This window comes from Canis lupus, chromosome 36 (genome assembly GCF_011100685.1).
Source record: "Canis lupus familiaris isolate Mischka breed German Shepherd chromosome 36, alternate assembly UU_Cfam_GSD_1.0, whole genome shotgun sequence".
Lineage (NCBI taxonomy): Eukaryota > Metazoa > Chordata > Mammalia > Carnivora > Canidae > Canis > Canis lupus.
Window position 1 is genome coordinate 16,290,699 of NC_049257.1, and position 22,456 is coordinate 16,313,154.

General features: G+C 38.7%; 1 protein-coding gene across 1 annotated transcript in view; it reads left to right on the plus strand.

The window, feature by feature from the left end:
- The window catches only part of CYBRD1 (cytochrome b reductase 1), a 30,704-nt gene extending 9,090 nt beyond the window's left edge, over positions 1-21,614 (plus strand). Inside the window, exons 2-4 of the mRNA XM_038584830.1 lie at positions 8,229-8,437; positions 17,047-17,201; positions 17,724-21,614. Of these exons, the coding sequence (XP_038440758.1) occupies positions 8,229-8,437; positions 17,047-17,201; positions 17,724-18,015 (656 nt within the window). The 3' untranslated portion in view covers positions 18,016-21,614. The remainder of the gene's footprint in view (positions 1-8,228; positions 8,438-17,046; positions 17,202-17,723) is intronic.
- Positions 21,615-22,456: the final 842 nt, after the last annotated feature.

The following is a 22,456-nucleotide window of genomic DNA, read 5'->3' on the forward strand; positions in this document are numbered from 1 at the left end:
CCATGACACAGAGTGGGGGTGAGGTTGAAGATAAAAATCTAATGGGTCACTTGTGGTAGAACCACAGAGTCTAGCTGTGCTGGATGAAGGGGAGCCGAGGGCCTGGTTTTAAGCACTTGGGGTCCAAACATCTGGCCCTGTCAGCCACATGAGGGTGCCTCGGTGACCGTCCTCAGGCTCCCCTGCATGCTGAGCTGGGTTCCTGTGGGGACAGTCAGGCTCTGCGCAGCTGCTGACCGGGTGGTCAGGGCGCCCTGCCCCTTTCCTCAGGTCACACTTGGTTGAGCTGCAGGAAAGCCGCTGCTCCTCTTCCTCGAGGGCCCAGAGCTGCTCCTGCAAAATCAGGATGTGTTCCTCGGGCTCCTCGAGTGACATTCTCTCTTCCGTGTCCTTTTCCTTCTTCTTTCTGGCTCTTCCTCCGTCTTCTGTTCCATCATCGTGGCCACCTCCCTGGCCGGGCCCCGGAAAGCTTGGGGGGCGCCCCAGGAGGGCAGGCGTGGTGGCCCGGGGAGCCCCGCGCAGGCCCTGGCTGCCAGCCCTCGGCCCTCGCGCCAGGCCCAGGCGGCCCCGAGCGAAGCCTGCCCGCCCCGCCCCTGCCCGCGGCTCCTGCTCCCCACCCCCACCCCCACCCCCACTCCTGCTCCCCTCCCCCCTCCTCCCCGGCCCGCGGCTCCTGCCCGGTGTCCCCGCTGCAGCTGCTGCTGCTGCTGCTGCTGCGGCCCCGGGGCCTGCGCGGGCTGCGCCTGCGCAGTGCGGGCGGGGCTCAGGCTTGGGGCGCTTCCAGGTTCAGATTCTCTTTGCTAGCCAGTGCCCCAGCCTTTCCAAGAAGATCCCTTTAAAAGGGTTCTCTGCCTTTACGTTTAACCTTGAGGCCTTTGTACAGCCTGGTACATGGCGGGGGGGGCGGTGCACGGGGAAATTAGTTCATAATCCTGCTTGGAATGTATACCAAGGATGTCAAAATAATACTTTATTCAAAGAATTAAGAAGTGTAATGGATATATCATATTTAGGTGTTTTAAACTTGCAGTGTACTTCAGGGCGCCTGGGTGGCTCAGTTGGTTAAGCATCTGCCTTGAGCTCAGGTCGTGATCCCAGATCCTGGGAGCCATCCTGGGAGCCGCTATAGGACTCCCTGCTGGGTAGGGAGCCTGCTTCTCCTCTCCTCCCCGCTCCTGCTCTCTGTCACTATTTCTGTCTCTCTCTCAAATAAATAAATAAAATCTTAAAAAAAAAATAAATTAGCGCCTACTTCAAACAAACCACTTTTCTTTTATTTGGGGGTTCACTTAAAGCTTATGTAAAGTCAAGTGGGCCCAAGTGTAGGGTACCTGTTGCTTACTTGAAAGGATCCTTTGGTCATATACTAGCTGTAACACTTAGATCAGCAGTACAAATTTTCTTGAGTTTTTGACTTGTGCATTTTAAAAGAGGATCTGCTCAATTTCTGGGGAGATATAACAATCAGTGGACAAAATAGACATGATCCTAACCTTCATGAATCACAAGACTTAAACACAGAAGAACTAGAGTTGAGTTGTTTTCTATGTCTGGGGACATTCCTCCTTCCAAGTACCCCTCTCCACATTCTAAATTTCCATTACCTGCCATAAGACAAACCTGCTTATAGATAGTTCTGCAATGGTATGTGGATGGAAAACCAATGTCAAACCAGAGATTACATTTTATTTATTTTTATTTTTAAATATTTATTTATTTATTTGTTCATGATAGAGAGAGAGAGAGAGAGAGAGAGGCAGAGACACAGGCAGAGGGAGAAGCAGGCTCCATGCCGGGAGCCCCACACGGACTCAATTCCGGGTCTCCAGGATCGCGCCCCGGGCCGAAGGCAGGCACCAAACTGCTGAGCCACCCAGGGATCCCTAGAGATTACATTTTAGATAGTATATATTTTCACATATTCCTGAATTGATGAGGCAGTGAGGACCTGAGAAATTTTCTAATCATTAAATTCAATTCCAAGTTACTGTATTTTCACCTTTATTTGTCCAAAAAATGATTACACATGGGTGTTGATTTCCTTTTTCCTTTCTTCCTTGCTTTCTTAAGTTTATCACAATAGCATACTCCACTGCCAATGATTTTTCTTTTAAAAAGATTTAAAATTTGCTTCTCACATATATGTGTTCATGTTTTCCTTCATTTTCTGGGGGTAAATGATCCTTGCCAATGAGGGCCTCTAACAGAAAACCCTTGTTTCAGTTACAAGTAGCTGTTTGATGCCATTTCCCCTCCACACGGGCCCATGAGACCTTTTTCTTCCTTCTCGCTGAACCTCAGGAATGGTGTCTAGGTAAATGCCAAGACAAAGAAGCAAGATATAGTTAAAATCTGTTCTCTAGGCAGTTTTTTTTTTTTTTCTAGGCAGTTTTTATAGTTGTTAAGGGTAGCTTCTTGTTTAAGAAATGTGGTTCAAAAATAAGAAAGAAAGAAAAAGAAAGAAAGAAAGAAAGAAGAAAGAAAGAAAGAAAGAAAGAAAGAAAGAAAGAAAGAAAGAAAGAAAGAAAGATGGTTCAGTCTGTTAAGATTGGCCTTTCCTTCGAAGTCCACCATAGTTGGCTTATTTATACTTTTTTTTTTAATTTTTATTTATTTATGATAGTCACAGAGAGAGAGAGAGAGAGAGAGAGAGAGGCAGAGACACAGGCAGAGGGAGAAGCAGGCTCCATGCACTGGGAGCCCGATGTGGGATTCGATCCCGGGTCTCCAGGATCGCGCGCGCCCTGGGCCAAAGGCAGGCGCCAAACCGCTGCACCACCCAGGGATCCTATTTATACATTTTTAAGAACATTAAACACCTTATGCAAATACAGCATTTTGCAATTATCCCTCATTTATCTAAAGAGCATTTTAAATATTAATCAACTATGTAACAGAACTTCTGCAAAGCCAGGATAAGCAGAAAACCCCATGCCTCACATGAGAGGCTCTCCAATTTCCACAGGCTGCCTGCTTAGTAGAGATTTATTCACTATTAGGTTTGTGAGCTTACAAAAATACTGTTATAACTGTAAAACTACTAGGTACTCTTTCAGTCATACAGAAAGTAACATAACAGATCCCCATGTATTCATCACCCCAATTTTACAGATGTTCTGATTTTTGCTAAGGTAAAAATTTATAAACTAGAACTTAAAGCTGGTAGGAATAAAAGATAATACAGGATGATAGAGAGAGGGTAGGCATTATAACTGAGCAAGAAACTAAAAGAGGAGATTGAAGAACTTTGAACTAGATCCACAGACTGAAATACCATAATTGCTTAGACTTGTGTGAATCAGAGGCAAGCTCCTCTCCTGCCCTAGAAGCCTCTAAGGGCATTCTTCTCTGGTAATAGGACAATATGTATTATTGGTAACCCCAAATCATCAATAAAAGGTTAAATTGTGTTCCATTTATGCTACTGCTGGAGAAGGAAAGTCCGTGTGCAACCAATCTAAAAACATTGGAGTAAATGTGAAAGGTTTAAAAATCCAGTTTTAATATGTAAGGGGGAAAGAGTTTAGTTATATCGCATTCCTCTGTGATGCTCATTGTCTTTAGAAGAGTAAAAATTCTTCACTGAACATTTTTTTAAGGTAAATATTTTATCAAAGAACCACATACATACAGAAGAGTACCTAAATCATAATTTATGTGTTATCACAACATGAACACACTCATGTACTCAGATCATGAAACGACATCCCAAGCATCTGAGAATTTTCCTGGTTACCATTGTAACTTAGTTACGATAACTACTCTTGACTTCTTACATCAGAGGTTAGTTTTGACTTTGGAAAAATTTAATATAACAGGATCTAGATTGGGGAGAAAAAGTTGTTGTAATATATTGTTCATCATTTGCCTTTCAAGCAAATGTCTTCCAAATATTTCCTTTTCACATGTAGATGTTCAAGTTCCCTCAACTAAGATGAGGGCAATCCCTGGATGATAGGATGATGATGACAATGATGATGACAAAAATAATATTAATTTTAAAACACTAATTGAGTTTAAGCAAGCTACTTAACCTCTCTGTGCCTTAGTTTTCTCCTCTAGATGATGGTAATGGTGATAGTAATTGTACCTTGCTCACAGAGTTGAGGTAACAATTATAATGTAAATGTAAACATGTAGAGCACTTAGCATGGTGCCTACTATGTAGTAAGGGCTCAACTGTGTGTGTGTGTGTGTGTGTGTGTGTGTGTGTGTGTGTGTAATAAATGAAGTTGACCCAGAAGAGGGCGAGGTGTGTTATTAGATTTTTTTTTAAGATTTTATTTATTCATTCACGAGAGATAGAGAGAGAGGCAGAGACACAGGCAGAGGGAGAAGCAGGCTCCTCGGGTGGAGCCTGATGTGGGACTCGATCCTAGGACCCCAGGATCACAACCCAAGCTGAAGGCAGAAGCTCAACCACTGAGCCACCCAGGCACCCCATTAGATTTTAATATTATCCACAATTTTATTTTACTACTACATGATCACACAGATGGCAAAAGGCTCCACTGTGTGGATGAAAGGTCACAAAGTCATTGGGTAAAGAGGCATTTGCTTTCCTTGGTAAGTAGAAAATCATATATGGTATGCCACTGAATCAGAGGAGAAAAAGCATAAGGAGAAACCATGTGGCTGAGTTGACTCCAATTTTATTTCTAGACTTTGATCAACCCGCAGAAAGTGTTTTATTTTTTATATTTTAAAGATTTTATTTATTTCACAGAGAGAGCACAAGCAGGGGGAGTGGCAGGCAGAGGGAGAGGGAGAAGCAGGCTTCCTGCTGAGCAAGGAGCCTGATGGGGGCCTTGATCCCAGGACACTGGGATCATGACCTGAGCTGAAGGCAGACACTTAACTGATTGAGCAACCCAGGGGCCCCAAGAAAGTGTTTTACATTTATTTAAAAAATATGTATGGGTCACATAACACAAATAAAACTAATGAAATCTGAATTAAGTCAATGGATTATATTGATGTTAATTTCCTGGTTGTGATATTGTGCTATGGTTATAATTGGTAACACCATATGTTACCAGCTGTGTGCAGAGTATATGGGCTCTCTCTGTATTATTTCTTAGAACTGCATGTAAATCTATAATTATCTCAATGAGAGTTTTTTTTTTTTAAACATACTAATGGAGCTACATACTTTGAACCCAAGACTGTTCTATGCTCAAGGTTCAAGGAGAAACAGCAAAACATATTCCTGCCCTCAGAGAGGATGAAGCAGGAATGAGAAGGGACTTTGAACTAGCTTTTAGAAGTACAGGGGCACCTGAGTGCACTTACAGGTGGATTTTTTAAAAGATTTTATTTATTTATTCATGAGACACACACACACACACACACACACACAAGAGTGAGGCAGAGACACAGGCAGAGGGAGAAGCAGGTTCCACATAGGGAGCCCGACGTGGGACTTGATCCTGCGTCTCCAGGATCACGCCCTGGGCCAAAGGCAGGCGATAAACCACTGAGCCACCCAGGGATCCCCTACAGGTAAATTTTTTAAAAAAGATTTTATTTATTTATTTGACAGAGCACAAGCTGGGGTGGGGGGGGGGTAGGGAGTGGCAGGGAGAGGGAGAAGCAGGCTTCCTACTGAGCAGGGAGCCCAATGTGGGGCTTGATCCAAAGACCCTGTGATCCTGACCTGAGCCAAAGGCAGACACTTAAGTGACTGAGCCACCCAAGTGGCCCTATAGGTGGATTTTTTTTGATAAACATGCTCTACATACAAAAAAAAAAAAAAAAAAATGCTCTACAGCACTGTAAATGTATTTTCCTTATGACTTTCTTAACATTTTCTTTTCTCAGGATGCCTGGGTGGCTCAGTGATTGAGCATCTGCCTTTGGCTCGGGTTGTGGTCCCAGAGTCCTGGGATTGAGTCCCATATCGGGCTCCCCACAGGGAGTCTGCTTCTCCCTCTGCCTGTGTCTCTGCCTCTCTCTCTCTGTGTGACTCTCATGAATAAAGAAATAAAATCTTAAAAAAAAAAAACTATTTTCTTTTCTCTAGCTTATTTCATTCTAAGAATACAATATATAATATAATATGCAAAATATGTGTTAATCAACTTTATGTTATAGGTAAAGTTTCCAGTAGCCAGTAGGCTATTAGTAGTTAAGTTTTGGGGGAGTCAAAAGTTATATGCAATTTTCAATTGTGTGGGGGTCACTGACACTCCTAACTTTGCTCAAGGGTTGAGTGGTATAACTTTGTATAAGGGTCAACTTGTCTACCTGGTTGCACTAAATAGCTTGAAAAGATTGAATATAGAAATGATTATCCTAAAAGTCTCCATGTCCTCAAGGAAACGTAGCCAATCAACATTTATGAGCTATCCATATATGCTCTAAAATTAGTAAGTAGCAATCCTTCAGATTTTGGATTAGATGAAAAGAATACTGTCTTAATGGTGAGGACTGTCAAGTGTTGTGGAATGGAACCAAAGAACAGGAAGATTGACATCCTGTGCTGAAAGCTTTAAAGAGGCTGAATTCACATCTGTCTTTGTAGGTGTATATGTGTTTCTGCCTGAGATGGATTAGATAGTCTCATATGTTTTTGTGATCCTGTGAAGTTCTACATATTCAAATTATAAATGTCTTTAGTGGGAATGTGCTCTTTTTTTTTTTTTTTTTCTTGCTGGGACTAAACAATATACAGGATACACTGCTGATACAATGGAATCCATCTTCCAAGGAAATATTCTTCAAACTTTTTCAATCTGCCATACATTTTCAGATCTCTAAATTTTGCCTGTACTGGAGGGTTGGGAATAAGGGTGGGCAAAGACAGGATATTGTCTTCAGAACAAAAATTAATTGCATGCTGGCTAAGGTGATTATATGATTGCTTAAACCAGGACACTTAAAAAAAAACAGGCTTTCAAAAATGTTTTTGTTGAAGTCTAATCTACATGCAAAAATGTATATATATAATATATAGCTTGATGAATCTTCCCTCAGTAAATACCTATGTAACCAGCACCCAGATTGAGAAACAGAATATTAGCAAGAAGATAGAAAAACCTTGTATGTTCCTTTCCAGTTACTATACCCCTCCTCACAAGGGGAACTACTATCTTGACTTTTCTTATTGCAGAGATGAATTTTGCCTATTTTTAGCTTTCACATAAATTGAATCCATACAGTATATACTTGTTTATGTCTCATTTCTTGGCATCGACATTATGGGTTGATCCATATTGTTGAATGAAGTTGTAGTTATAGGTCATTCATTCTCTTTGTTGTGTATTATTCCATGGTGTGAATATATGACAATTTATTTATTCATTCTATTAATGATGGTAATTTGGGGAGTGTCTAGTTTTTGGCCACGACAAATGGTGCTGCTAATAATAATCTAGTGCATGTCTTTTGGTAAACGTGTACATATTCCTCTGGAGCATATACCCAGGAGAATTGCTGGATCATATAAGTTTAGCTTGAATAATTACTGCTGGTTTTCCAGAGTGTTTGTTGTCATTTAAACTCCTGTCAGTAGAACATGAGACCTCTCTGCCTGCTTTACATCCTCTCCAGTACTTGGCATTTTTCATGTTTAGCCATTCAGATATATGATAGACATATACTCATTTGATTTTAATTTGCATTTCTCTGTTGACTAATGAGGTTGATATTTTGCTTATGTTTGTCTCTATTTTTGGATATAATTTTTTTGTAAAATACTTGGGTAGACTCTTTTGTCTATTTAAATCTTTGTGCGTATTTTTCTATTCCTTAGTCTTTTCTTGTCAAACTAAGACACACTTCTATGAAAAAAACAGATCATAAGATTAACAATTTAGTTTTGGATTTGTTGAGTCTGGGATATATGGAGGCATCTATATAGAGACATCCTGAAGCTGTTGAGTTATGTGGGTCTGGAGTTCAGAAAAAAGTTCTGGGCTGGAGATATGAATTTTGGAGTCCCTGCCATGTGGGTAACATCTCAGTAAAAGAGTGAGGGAGGTCACCCACAGAGAAAAAGTCTTAGATCTGAGCCTGAGAGCCACCAGGGTTTGTTCATAAATTGGGAGTAAAGAAGATAAGGGCCAAAGAGCCCAAGAAGGAACTCATGAGAGGCAGGGAAAAGGGGAGAAGCAGAAGCCAAGTAAAAAGGGTTTATGGAAGGAGGGGTGTTCAGTGCATTGAAGTGTTCGACTGGTGTTGATTAAAAATAACAACACCACGTTCTGTCCCCTTTCCTCCCTTTCTAGCCATCATCGTGTACAGACTGCCATGGACCTGGAAATGCAGCAAGCTCCTGATGAAATCCATCCATGCGGGGTTACACACCGTTGCTGCCATTCTCGTAATTATCTCTCTGGTGTCTGTTTTTGATTACCACAATGCCGGGAATATCCCCAACATGTACAGTCTACACAGCTGGGTTGGACTGACGGTTGTCATACTCTACATCTTACAGGTCAGTGTCTCAGGGTCTTTATAAACATAATATAAAAAGTCAACCAGCTCTGATACCTTAGATGTTTTCTGCATATTCATATTTCTTGGAAATCATCTTCTCGTTCCCCCAACTAGGCCATTTGTTTCCATTGTAAGTATTCTTGCTTGAGGGGCCACCAGAACCACAGAATTATTTATTTAAAGATTTTATTTATTCATGAGAGACACACAGAGAGAGAGAGAGAGAGAGAGGCAGAGACACAGGCAGAGGGAGAAGCAGGCTCCGTGCAGGGAGCCCAACGTGGGACTCGATCCCAGGTCTCTAGGATCACATCCTGGGCTGAAGGCGGTGCTAAACTGCTGAGCCACCTGGGCTGCCCACTGAAGACATTTTTATTAAGTTAAAAAGACATTAGTGCTTGCCACCTTTGTCATTCAACCTTCTTTTAGAGATTTTAGCTACAAAATAATTTTTAAAAAACTGTAAAAGTAATAGAGAATTTGTGACCTTTTTTCAGTTTGCAGATCATGTAATGTATGCCTGGTAACCCAAGAGATGACCTGGGTAATAAGAGCATTTGGAAAAGTGGCTGGCTATGATAGCCATTCATAATTCAATAACTTTTGCTTAAACTAGAAACAACTACTTAAATAAGTAGAATTCATTTATAATATGGATATATAAATTATACCTAGGAATAAACTGAACAATGAGGATATAAAATATATAGAATATGTAAAATACTATGAAATCTTTTTGAGAAAACATGGTATAATTAGATACCATGTTAATAATAGAGAAAAATTAATATAAAGTATCTTTCACTCTTCAACCATATTTATGTTTAATATAATTCTGAGTTTAAGCCCAATGGGAGTCTTAAACTTGCAGAGCAAATATCCAAGGATAATCAAAAAAAATTTTGAAAAAGAAGCAAAGGGAGACCTGCCTTATTCAAAACAAGTTATTAACATGAAAGTGAAAAAATATAGTCATGGAAAGAACAGAAAGGACAGAAACTGTCCAAGTACGTATGAGAACTTTTCCTATGACACTATGGTATTTCAATTTAGTAGGGAAAGAATGCTTATTTAGTAAATATTACTATCATAATTGGTTATCCATTTGGAAGAAACTAAAAAAAAATCTGTCAGGTTTCTTAAGTTAAAAGTAAGAAGAGGAAGCAGTGTCTCTTTTTGAATCAAGACGAATTCAGGTGGAGGATCTTGGAGCTGCCACTTGTGGGTGGAGAACAGGAAGTCCCACTTCCCTGGAGCAGCAGCAGCTGCTCCCTTGCTGCTCGCTTCCAAGGCCATGACAGCCTGCACTTCAGTCCCAGAGTTTAACTGTGTGCGGACCATGCACCAAGTCTGTGAGGAGTTTGTGCCTCCACCCAAGAACAACTCAGAACCAATCCTACCACAGAGTATGAAGAGTGCGGGCAGGAGAGATTGGCAAGTTCAGATCCTCTTACCTTAGCATCGTTGGGGGTTGGCTTAGCTTCCATGTCTGGAATTATCTGCCAAGTGAAGCCAGTGTCCGGGTGGTTTCAGTAAATAAAGGAAGGAGGGAGGCAAGGAACAAAGGCTACAACCAGAAAAGGCTGAAAGGTCTTCCTTCTTCCTCATGTTTACCTATGGAGTATAAAGCATTTCAAGTGTCGAATTCTTTTCTACTTGTGAGATGTAGCCTCTGGGGCATTTTAAAAAATAACAAACTACCAGAGGTCCAAACTGTACTCTCTCGGGTTGCATTCTCTGGATATCTGACCTCTGCTTTCCTCAGCCCATTGCCAGGAAGGAGATAAGTGGTTCCTGAGATCCTTGAGCCTACCCAGGAAGGAGAGGGCCCATCTTTCCTGAGTCCATATATTAAACTCAGTAAAAATGTATTTGGGTCTGCTTGTACCTTAGGTGTTCTCTTGACCAAGGCACTTGGGTTGGACCAGCTTGGATCATCTGATCTGCTGCCTGCCCCCTGCCCAATTCTCCAGCCCCAAAAATAGAATCACAAGAATGATTCCCCTACAAAGCAAAGATCCTATATATCTCTTTTGAAGAGGAAATTAATCTGAAATGTCTTTATGACAATCTCCCCCCAAATTTTGCTGACATATCTTTTCTTTTCTTTTTTTTCCTCTTTCTGAGATGTTCCTTCTCTCTGCTTCCAAAGCATCCTCTTAGAATAGTTTTCAAAGTCTGATCCATGGAACTCTGGGTGAGGTGTGGGGTAACCAAGATTTTCAGGTGGTCTTTCTTTTCAGAGCAATTTTCATAATACTAAGATGGTATTTATCTTTGTCTCAGTTTCTTACAAGGGTTCAGGGGACTTTTCCAGAGGCTGCATTATGTGTGATATCCTATAAAACTGAATGTGGACTGGGTGACGGGCATAAGGAGGGCACTTGATGGGTTGAGCACTGGTTATTGTACTATATGTTGGCAAAAGGAATTTAAGTAAAATACTTAAAAAATTAAAATTAAAAAAGTTAAAAGCGGAAAAAAAAAGACTGAATGCAGAGACAAATAGAGGAATCCAATGATCCACTATTAAAATGATTTAAAAACATGCCACCTGGCTTGCTGTTTTTTTGTTTCAGACCATAGAGTTATTTTTCTGTAAGACATGTTATTTATGTAAATATGTAGTAAATTTGTTATCATTGTTAAATGAATCAGTATTTTTAGAGGTTTCAGTTTTAATTTCTAATATGATAAATACCAAAAGACTTAAACCATATAAATAAAAGCTCTTTGGGGTTCTCCATTTAAAAAGCCTTATTGTATGTATTTAGAAGTTACAAATCATGATAAAATTAACTGTTATGATTCCACCATCCAACCTAATTTAGAAAACAGAACCTCTACCCCCTCCTACCTCAATCCCATACTCTCTACTCACCTCAACATCTAGGGGTAGCCATGCTCTGGAAGTTTTTCCATCATTCCCTGTTTTTCTTTATAATCTTACTGCATGCCATGAATCCCCAAACAAAATGTCTAATTTTGCTTTTTTACTATTTAAAAAATATTCTCTTGATATTCGTATTCTGTTGCAACTTTTTTTCATTCTACCGATTCAACTATATTGATTCCTCTATCTGTACTCATTTTTACTTTTGTAACCCATTATACAAGTATGTTATGAATTTACTTATCCACTCTCCTGCTATTTAGACATTTGGACTATTTTCAGTTGTTTTCTGTTATGAACAATGCTATATTGAACATTCATGAACACATTTCCTGGACCTCAATGCAAAGGTTACTCTGGGTGTATATTCTCGAGTGGAATATATACTCAGCCTAAACAAGAAATGCCAAATCGTTTTCCAATTTGGTTGATCCCAGTGTGTACCTGCCAGCAGCATATAAGAGTTCCCATAAGGCATATCTTTACTAACTTGCGAATAACATGCATCCTTTGCAAACTTTTTAATTATTGCCAAACTAGTGGGTTTAAAAATGATGTCCTCTTGTGGCTTTAATGTTTATTTCACTGGTTATTCCTGTTTCTCTTCTAAGAAATCTCTGTTTGTATCTTTTGTCCATTCGAAAAATGAGGGTTTTTTTCCTTTTCCTTGAAGATTTATAGTTCTGTATCAGATTCCTTTTCATTTATATGTATTGCTTATATATGTCTTCTGGTTTGAAGCTTATATTTTCTCTTTTGTTAGTATTTACTGACAAATGGAATTCTCAATTTTAATGAAACAAATGAATCTTTTCCTTTAAGGCTATTATTTTTTATTTCGTTTTGGTAACTTGTTTGTGAGATCTTCCCCACTACTGAGGTCAAAACAAACCAGATTCTCAGGTTCTACTTCAGAACTGCTCAATCAGAAACTCTGGGTGAGGGGCCTGGCAGGATGTGCTCACAAGCCCTTCAGGTGATCAGAAGCATGCTGTTTGAGATCAGTTTGCCTAAGAGAAAAGCTTGTCTGCTTTAATCTGTTAATATAGTCAATTATGTCAGTAGATTTTTCTAATATTAAACTTGAGTGAATTAAAAACATTTTTAAATGTCTCAAGACTCTCTTTTGCTCTTTGAGATACTCAAGTTCTTATCTTTAGTTGTTTTATTTGTGTGCTAACTAGGCTTCTCAGAAAAGTCATTTCACAACTTAATGACTTTTGTTAGCAGGAGGAAATCCAACCTCTCACTTCTTTCTTGCTCAGATCCAGAGAGCAAGTAGTGTTTAAGAACACAGGATTTGCACTCAGGGAGACCTCAGTTTGAATCAGGTCCCTCCAATTGTAGCTGGTGACCATAAGACAGATTATTGAACTTTTCTGAACTTAGTTTGCTCACCTACAAATCAAGGCTTTTGATACATCCTTTACAACATCATAATCAAAGCCAAATAATGCATGGAAATGCTTGCCTACGGCTTAGCATACTGGAGTGACATGAATCAGCTATTGTTATTAGAAGTATAAGTCTTGTGGGAGGCTCCTTTGTGACCTGAAGATGGCATTTAAAATTTTATTTCTATTATAGATCCTAGACACCTTCATGATTGAGAACATACATTTTATGTCAATGAAATTTTGTTCATTAGTCCATCGATTTATTCAACAAGTTAAATACGTATTGTATTTTAGATTCCTTGCTAGGCTGTAGGGGATGCATTGTTCCACAAGACAAGCATGGGAGAGAAAGGGAGATTGTGAATGTTGGGGTGAATCTATAACTATGTCTCTGCAGGTTGCAAAGCCCAGCTGGAAAATTGAACACCAACTCTATTGTAATTGAAGGAAGGAGGGAATTATTGGCTTGGGATGCTTTTTTTGGTTTGTTTGGTTCGGTAGCAGAAAAGTGAGACTCTGTTTTCCCCATGAGGTGGTGATAAAATCATCTGCTAGTAGAAGGCATAGAGGACAGCGAGTAGTTTAAGGAAGAGGGAACATAGAGGACTAGTTGAGAAGTGGGACAATAAAAAGATTGTTGAGCAGTGTTGAAGTGTTCCTAACTGTAAACATCATAACCATGAATTTATAGTGATGTTATTTAACTCTAGTAGTACCTAGTAGACCAGAGATAGTCCTGAAGACGGCTGAGCCAGTGCTGGGATGTTGCCAGGGAGATGGGATGCAAGACAGTACGGCAAGGAGATGTAGGATATTGACAGGGGAATGTAGTGTTCAATTGTGTATTGTCTCTCTTAATAAACAACTGTGGACATATTCTAGTTGCTGCTGATGAGATGTTTTAATCCCAGGAAGAAACATGCTTATAACATCTGGAAAATGGCCTAAGACAGGGCTTCTCAAAGTATGGTCCCTAGAACAGCTTCGTTAGCATTGCCAGAGAAATTAGAAATATAGATTCTTAAGTTCCATTCCAGACCTACTGAATCAGAAACTCTAGGGATGGGGCCCAGCAATATATGCTTTAAGTGCAGGAATGAGTGAGTATATAAAATAGCAGAAAAACAGAGAGGACCTCCATATAATAATCTGTAAATCATTTGATTGCTCATTAAATCCAACTTTACGGTTAAAAAAAGAAAAAGGAAATCATACCTAATACAAAAGCTAGCTAGGCAGATATTTCCTAGTTTCATTAATGTTGTTTGCAAATAAAAGCTTTTTTAGGTTTCAGAGTTCACACATATATTTTTTTTAAACTCATTTGTTTCATAAAGTGAGATAAAACTGGAGTAGTAAAATACATTTGTAAATGAGCAGATAATAATTAGTAATTAACTGAGAAAGCCCAGGTATTTACTATAGGAACTTTAAAAGTAAACTTTTATTGTCTATTTCCAATTATAAAAGTAATATAAATACACATTAATTTTCAAATTTATAAAATACAGAAAAAATAAAGAAAAAAACAAACATCATTGATAATGCCATAATCCAGACATATCATTATATTTTGTTTCATTTCCTTCAGGCATATATTATGCCTATGAATATACATTTAAAAAAATTTTTAATGTAATTGGGATCATACTACATATTCACTTTGATATCAAAATAATAATTTTTAAATGAAATTTTATTCTTCTTTAGCTCTCTTAAGAACTCCATTGTGGTGAAGAACAGCTTTCTGTAGGTGATGGTTCCTAAACACTGGAGCACTTTGTTTGCCAATAGTTGGCTCTTAATACATGTTTGAGAGTGAAAGTAATGGAAGATTCCACTGCCTTCACTTTTAGGGGGTTTTCCAGACTGTGGTTAACCCATATCTCTGAAACAATTCAGGTGAATCAAAAGCAGTGGCCTTCAAACTTTAACATGTATTAAGAATTGCCTGGGCATTCCGTTAAAAAGCAGATTCCTGGGCCCAACTTGCAGAAGTTCTGATTTAGGAGATTTGGATATGTCCCAAGGGATCTCTTTAAAGAAAGGTGCAAGTGTTTCTGATGCAGGTCTTCTATGAACAACACTTCAAGAACCACTGACTTAAAAGGACAAAGCTGTTTTGTTTCAGTCCACTAGGTTTTAAGCTACCATACTGCTTGTAAGATGGTAACGCTAAGATGGTAAAAAGGAAATTAAGAATGATTATTATGAATTATAAATCTTTGTAAGTTGTTATAAATTTGCATCATTTGGAACACTTTTAATCAAAGTTAAGCATTCTGTAATTTTTTCCTTTCCTTTTAAAACTAATTTTCTTTTGCCAAAAAAAAATATATTTTTTAATAGTGAAAATAGCATTATAAGGGGAGTTAAATTACGTGGGGTTCTGTAAGCCAATTTCTGGCAACCCACCTGTTTAGGTCATTGAACCCTACAGGATTACAAGAGGCACACAGGATTTCCTTGAATCCTGAAAGAAATAAGAGAAAACCGAATCTTAGGAATGAAGAGTCAAGAGAACAGAAATATGGAAAATATGTATTTCCATGAGCAAGTCACATAAAAAGTGTGATGACTTTACTCACAGAGTGTATATACGCTGAGTCTTTGGTGGCCACTTACCTGAGCCCCCTTTTCATGGACAAAGCACAACCTGAACATCGGGATGCTTGCCCTTTGATACTAATGAAATCACTAAACGTCACTGAAGGAGAATTAATGACATTCTGAACCACCAAGGGGGACCCTCTGTACCATTTCTTATACACTCAGGCATTTGTGGCAATGAGTAGACAATAAAATATGCACACCAGCCTATCGAATGCATTTTTTAACTTCCATTCTTTACCATGTCCCAGAAATTTATTCTAAATGTGTTTTAGGGTTTCACACCCTTTCTGCCTTCGTTCTTCTGGTGTCCCCCAGAAGTCCTTTTATCTTAGTCAGGAAAGCTGAGCCATGATGTTGTGTTTCTCCCTGTTCTCCCTACTGCTCATACTTGTTTTGTTTGGGTGGTAGGTCCAAGGTAAGTACCTGAAAAAATGCCTCTTTAGATTCAGTAGCGTAGTGGTCACTAAATTATCTTCACTCTCTTAGGGAGAAGAGAACAGTTAATGGGCTGTGGGACAACAAAACAAATTGAAAGTGTCACCACACATCACTTACATAGGAACCTTGCTGTCCTCTGCAGAGAAGCATCCCACGAGGGATTTAATTGTCAAGGAATTGGAGATAACCTTTCTGCAGAATTTATTATTTCCTCGTTAAACAAGATTGTCAGCCTCTCGACACATACCATTTTAGGTTGAACTGACTAAATGTGTCCTATCGTATTTGGTTTTAGTGAATTGAAAATCTTTACTTCCTTTTCTACTTGGAAATAGATAAAAACAAACAAGAAGGTACCAGAATGTTCACTGTAGCTTTGTTAATGATTAAAAAAACAAAAACAAAAACAACCCAGAAACAGGAAGGGCCCCTGAGTGGCTTAGTGGTTGTCTGCCTTGGGCTCAAGTCATGATCCCTGGGTCCTGGGATCAAATCTTGCATCAGGATTCCTGCGGGGAGCCTGCTTCTCCTTCTGCCAATGTCTCTGCTTCTCTCTGTGTGTGTCTCTCATGAATAAGTAAATAAAATCTTAAAAAAAAAAACAAAAAACTAGAAACAGGAATATCCATAGAGAACTGAGTAAATTCCCAGAAGTTGGCCATTAAAAAGAATAAACCAGATGCACATATGTTAACGTGAAAAGATCTCTAAGACATACTATTAAGGGAAAAAAGAAAGGTGCAGAACAAGTATGTATGTTAAGATGCCATTTACACTTTAAAAAAGTCTCTTTTTGTACACACACAGACACACACATGCTTGTATAGGCATGGGGTTTTCTGGAAGGATATTTGAGAAAGTGGTAATAGGTGTTGCCTTTGAGTAGTTGAACTGGAGCAGAGAAATGAACTTTTCATCTTATGCCCTTGGTTCTATAGGAAGGCTTTTCCTTTTGCACATAATTGTTTTTATTTTTATTTTTATATTTTTTTATTTAAACCTTAATTTTTTTTTAAATTTTTATTTATTTATGATAGTCACAGAGAGAGAGAGAGAGAGGCAGAGACATAGGCAGAGGGAGAAGCAGGCTCCATGCACCGGCAGCCCGACGTGGGATTCGATCCCGGGTCTCCAGGATCGCGCCCTGGGCCAAAGGCAGGCGCCAAACCGCTGCGCCACCCAGGGATCCCCATAATTGTTTTTATAATAATAATTTTAAAAGTAGTTAAAGCTCAAATGATAACCTTTGTTCTTGTTGATGTTCAGCTTCTTCTAGGTGTTCTCGTCTTTCTGCTTCCTTGGGCTCCACTTTCACTCCGAGCACTTGTCATGCCCATGCATGTTTATTCTGGGCTTCTCATCTTTGGAACAGTGATTGCAACGGTACTTATGGGAGTGACTGAGAAACTGATCTTTGGCGTGTAAGTTGCATAGTTTTCTTAATGTTATATTTGAGCTATAAAATGTTAAGTTCTTATTCATTGGAAAGATGTGATTTAAACATAACAAAATTTTTAATATTAAAAATATATTACATTAAACATGTAATATAGCATTAATAATGCTTGGAAGAAGGATCAAAAAATCCAAAAAAATTATACCACTCCTATAAAACAACTAGTTTTGAAGTTACACATGCCCTTTTACTCTTTCTGATGTGCATGTTTTTTATATTAATTGTAATTATGATGCACCTACATTTTTGTATCATCCTTTTCCCAATTTTTAAGTGCTATATTATCTTCAGACTTTTAATTTTTAACAATTTTACACTATTTCAATTGAGTTATTTTAGCATATCTTAGTTTCTCCTTAATATCAAACTTCAAGGGAATTTACATAGAAGGTGTGTCAGTGTGCTTTTTTTCAGCAGATAAATTCAAGACTGTTTGACATGTTGTATCACCCTATTTGTAATTGAACACCCTTTCTCTTTTTTGTAGTTCTGGATACAGTTCGTTCCCACCAGAAGGTGTTTTCGCAAATACCCTCGGCCTCCTGAATGTGGTATTTGGGGCGCTCATATTTTGGATAGTCACCAGACCACAATGGCAACGTCCTAAAGAACCAAATCCTATCCTTTTTCAGCCAAATGGAGGCGCTCGAGAGGGAGCAGAAGGCTCAGCAATAAACTTCAGCCATGTCGACCAATCAGATTCAAAATTAAACAATGAAGTAGCAGCAAAGAAAAGAAACTTCTCTGTTGATGAGGCTGGACAGAGATCTACCATGTAAAATGTTATAGAGATTCGGCCATGTAACTTCACTTTTGAAAACTAGCTCTACAGTTTAGCTTCTCCTGTTTAGCCCCCAAGATGATTGAGCTCTGCAGAATCAATATTTATTTTACTCATAAAGTAGGATTCCTTTGAAGAGTTGGTATTGATTAAGGCCTATGAACTTACCTAAATTGGAAAGGAGATGATCAGTGTACATAATAGAAGATATAAATTGTGGTTATGTTACCTTTCTTGAGGATCTTGCATAGAACAGGTGATCAAAATGTGTCTCTCAAAAAACAAACAAACGAACCAAAAGCAGAAACAAAAATGTGTCTCTCGGTCGGTAAATTTCATTAGTTGTCAGCATCTCTGGTCTCTTGTCATGCAGTCATTTCTTGTTAATTCTGAGAATCCAGTCCTAACGTTTTAGAATCAGATCTGGGGCAGGGTTTATGCTACACAGATAACATGAGTGGAGTACAGAAAAAAATTTAGGAAAGTAACTGATTCCCTTCTCTCAGCGCCTGTCTCCTGCTCTCTCCCCAACTAGTTTGGTCTCAGATTCACCTTGGAGACCAGGATTTCTATTAGAGCATTTGGGAGCTGTGACTGAGCCAGAGATAGCTAAAGAGATCTTTTCTTTTCACACCTGGAAGTTTTTCTGAAACTCAGCTTTGTCCCAAAGCTTCTGCGGGGTTTGGTGCCCTTTATAACTCAGATTCTAAACCCAATTAGAATGGAATATGCCTGAAAACTTACGTAGCATAAACTGCTTCACACCCTCAAAGAGCACTTTTCCTCAAGTTTCTGTTTTTATTTTAGAAAGTACTTACATGGCACTTACTACATGCCAGACACTGTTCTAAGCACTTTATAAATATTAACTCATTCAATCCTCAAACTTTACAGGTTAGGTACTGTTATTATCTCCATTTTACAGCTGGGAGATCTGAAGCTGAGAAAGGTCAGTAACTTCCCCCAAGGGCATATAGCTCATCAGTGGTAGAACTGAGATTTGTCTCTTGGCTGTCTGACTTCTCAGTTCACGTCCCTAACCACTTCACTCTGCTACATTTTTCTATTATATACTAGTTTGTACCTACTCGGACTCACCGCTCGATAAATCCCAATTGCTGGAGTGCAGTGGAGTTGTTAAAGTTTACCCTCTGGCTTTTTCCAAGGCAGATTAACCAAGGAAAGGCAAATAACCAAGGAAAGGGGCCCGCCCACACCTGTAAATAGAGATGGCACCCTGCCGCAGCCAACATGCCATGGCCCAACTTGATGCCCCTTTGATCTTAAAACTATGTCTTGGTAACGAAGAAAACTTTGGGCAAGAACATCTGTAACTTCAAGATTAATTAATTACAATATTTGTTCTGAAGAACATCATCTGTTGAAGAACAACAGCATCTTAGTTGCTGAATAGCTTTAGGTTTGGAGATAGAAGAGACTCACGTCATGGTCTGCTCTTCCCAGTGACAACAGCTAAGGTCCTTCCTGATTTTGGTGGAGTTTTAGGGGATATCTGGAGCTTTGGGTTCTTAGTAGGGAATTGAGACTCAGAGGTGACATCTTTTGTGCATGGAGACCTCTGTCTAGATTCTGGGCTGACTTAAATTAAAACTTAGAGTAGTGAGGTGCCTGGGTGGCTCAATCTGTTGAGTGTCTGACCCTTGGTTTCGGCTTAGGTCATTATCTCCTGGGTCATGGGATTGAGCCCTGCCTCAGGCTCCGTGCTCAACAGGGAGTCTGCTTGAAGATTCTTTCTCCCTCTGCCCCTCCCCCCACTCATATGCATGCACATGTGCTCTCTCTCTAAAATAAAGAAATCTTTAAAAAATATCTAGAATAGTGCCTATGCTGAAATGATGCTTTTCTTTTTGGATTGGTTTGTTTGTTTTTGGTTGTTGTTGGTTTTGGTTTTTTGGTTTCTATGCAATTTTAAACTGGACCCTTTTAATGTGGGTAAAAACCTTACAGTTTACACCAAACACTCTTAACATTTTTGGTGCTTAGTGGAGTTCTTTTTAAGTTAAGTGGTAATTACCTCAGACTGAATATGAGCTTCACTCCATCATATCCATTAAGCTTCACAGCTAACCATTAAAGATTCCCTCACCAAGACACTCTTCTTAATTCTATTTCCAAAATTGATAAAGGTGTCATAAGTATGCCTAGTGCCTGGCTCAATGCCTGGCACATAGTAGGCACAATTAAATTCAGTATAGGTAGAGCATGCTACAATTTTGGTGTCAGGTAGAAGGAGTAATTGCATTGTCACACACAAACATATTTTTGATAAATGGATATTTCTTTACATAAAGGTGCCCAAAATTCCAGTTTTTTAGGGGGAAACGGGTCTGCGACAGCACCAATGATCAAAGCTGCCATTCCATTTTACAAAGGCCATGGAAGAAGTTACTAGTGAAAAGTTAATTATGGATTTGGCATGAGAATATTCTACTCCATTGCAAAGTATTTGAGCACTCATCATCTCAGCCCTTTATTTTCCATTTCTTGTGGGCTAATGTGAGAGCAATCTGGTGGATATTATAAGAACTTCTTTCTCAACCTTTATGAAAACAATGCATAGTAAAATATATCTAGAAAACCTTTCTGAGACTCTTCTTTTAATGGGCTTTTTATTCTAATGGTAATTGTACCTTTATCTTTCAAAAGCTGGTATTTCCTACCTAAAGGCATCTCTCCCCAAAATATCTCATTAAAAAGTCCACAAAAAGAAAAAGGGAGAAGAAAGCTTTAGGTATCATTTCCAAAACAGTGATTGAAATCTTCCCAAATAATTATAGCTTGTATCATCAGCAGCGGTAGTCTGGCTTGGCTTACCCCATAATCTAATTTCGGGGGGGGGGGGGGGCTTTATTTTAACACTCTTCTAAATCAACACTAAAGCCTTTTCTCTGGAAGGGCTTCTTGAGAAACTTAAATGAATATGCTTTTTGAATTAACGTTCTCGAAAGTGTACAGCTTCCTGTGCTTCTCAGTGGCAGGCTTGAATTCACCCTCTGGAACACTTTCCTTTCCTTTCTTTGTGTGGTTTCATTTAATCTGTGCTGGTTAGAAACAGCATCTCAGACCTTAACAATCAAATGACAAAGAAGGCAACTGGACTTTTTAAGTAATACTGACAAGTGGTTTCTGTTTTCTAAAGGACAAAATAAGGAGGATGTCTTGTTTTTAATTAGGCTCTTTTCCCTGCTGAGCTGAAAATTGTGGTGACATCCCGGTTGACCACAACTGCCTAATCTAAAAGCTCAAAGAAAGAAGTAAAGTGTTATGCTAATTTTATTGCAGTATGATAGAATTTTTATCTTGTTATGTCCTTTCTTCGATAACTCTGACAGGAAACTGTAACTGCTATGTCTCAGAGCTGCACATAGGAAAGTATGGAAAAATGAAAACTATTATTCTTTATTCCTTACCTGATACCTGAAAACTTTTAAGTGGAAAAGATTACTATATGTTGATCTTGCCTTCTTTGGAAAAAATATTAAGTAGCCCAAACACTTTATAATTTTGTAGAAAAAATATGCATCTATTTTTTCTTGACCTGGTTTTATACAGTAATAAAAGTTATTTTGGAAGCTATTTGTGTGTGTTCACCATTTCTCTGGGCTGCAAGGTGTGGTTATTCTGAAAGTTTCTGTCCCGTGGTTTTTTTGCTTGTTTGCTTGTGGAAAGAACATTTTTTAAGTTTTATTGAAGTGCAGTCAGGGTTTTGTTTTTTTTGTTTTTTTTTTTCTTTTTAATAAAGTGTACTCTGACTACCATACCTTTTCCATTGCTGGAAGGATGAGAGAGGATGGTTTCAAAACTGCTGTGGTATTCTCTGGGCCGGATCTGAACTGGAGCCGTCCTTTAGTGCAGAAGGGACCCATAGGTTTAGGCAACCAAAGCAGATTCAGTTTAAGTTGGAACAGCGTGGAAGGAGGGCATATTTAAAAAGCCAGTTATTACAAAACTCTGTGTTTGCAGTAACTCATCCTTGAGAAAGTACATAACTCACTATGGGTGAGTTGTTGGATTTTTTTTTTTCCAAATAAGAAAAAAGGAGAAGTCCTATCTAAGTAGTGCCAATACTCGTTCAATCTTAATTTAACTACTCATTTAGCCTTTTTTCCACCTACTTTTTGTCTCCTGAGAAATGTTTTTTTCTCCTTTTTTTCCTTTTTGTCTCCTGAGAAATGTTAATGGTATTTTATATTGTGTAGCTGTAATAACACCATAATATTATATATACTGTTCTGCAAGAGAGCTATAATATTGTGAATTGAATTTTTAGTTACAACATCGTTTGTCATCAATTTATATTCTTGATTTCAGGGGTATTGGATTTTATTTCAACTTGATCTTAATTGGCAAGTACTTTTGGTAATTTATAAATATATGACTCAAGTACATTAACATGTAATTTTATATCTGTTAGCTCA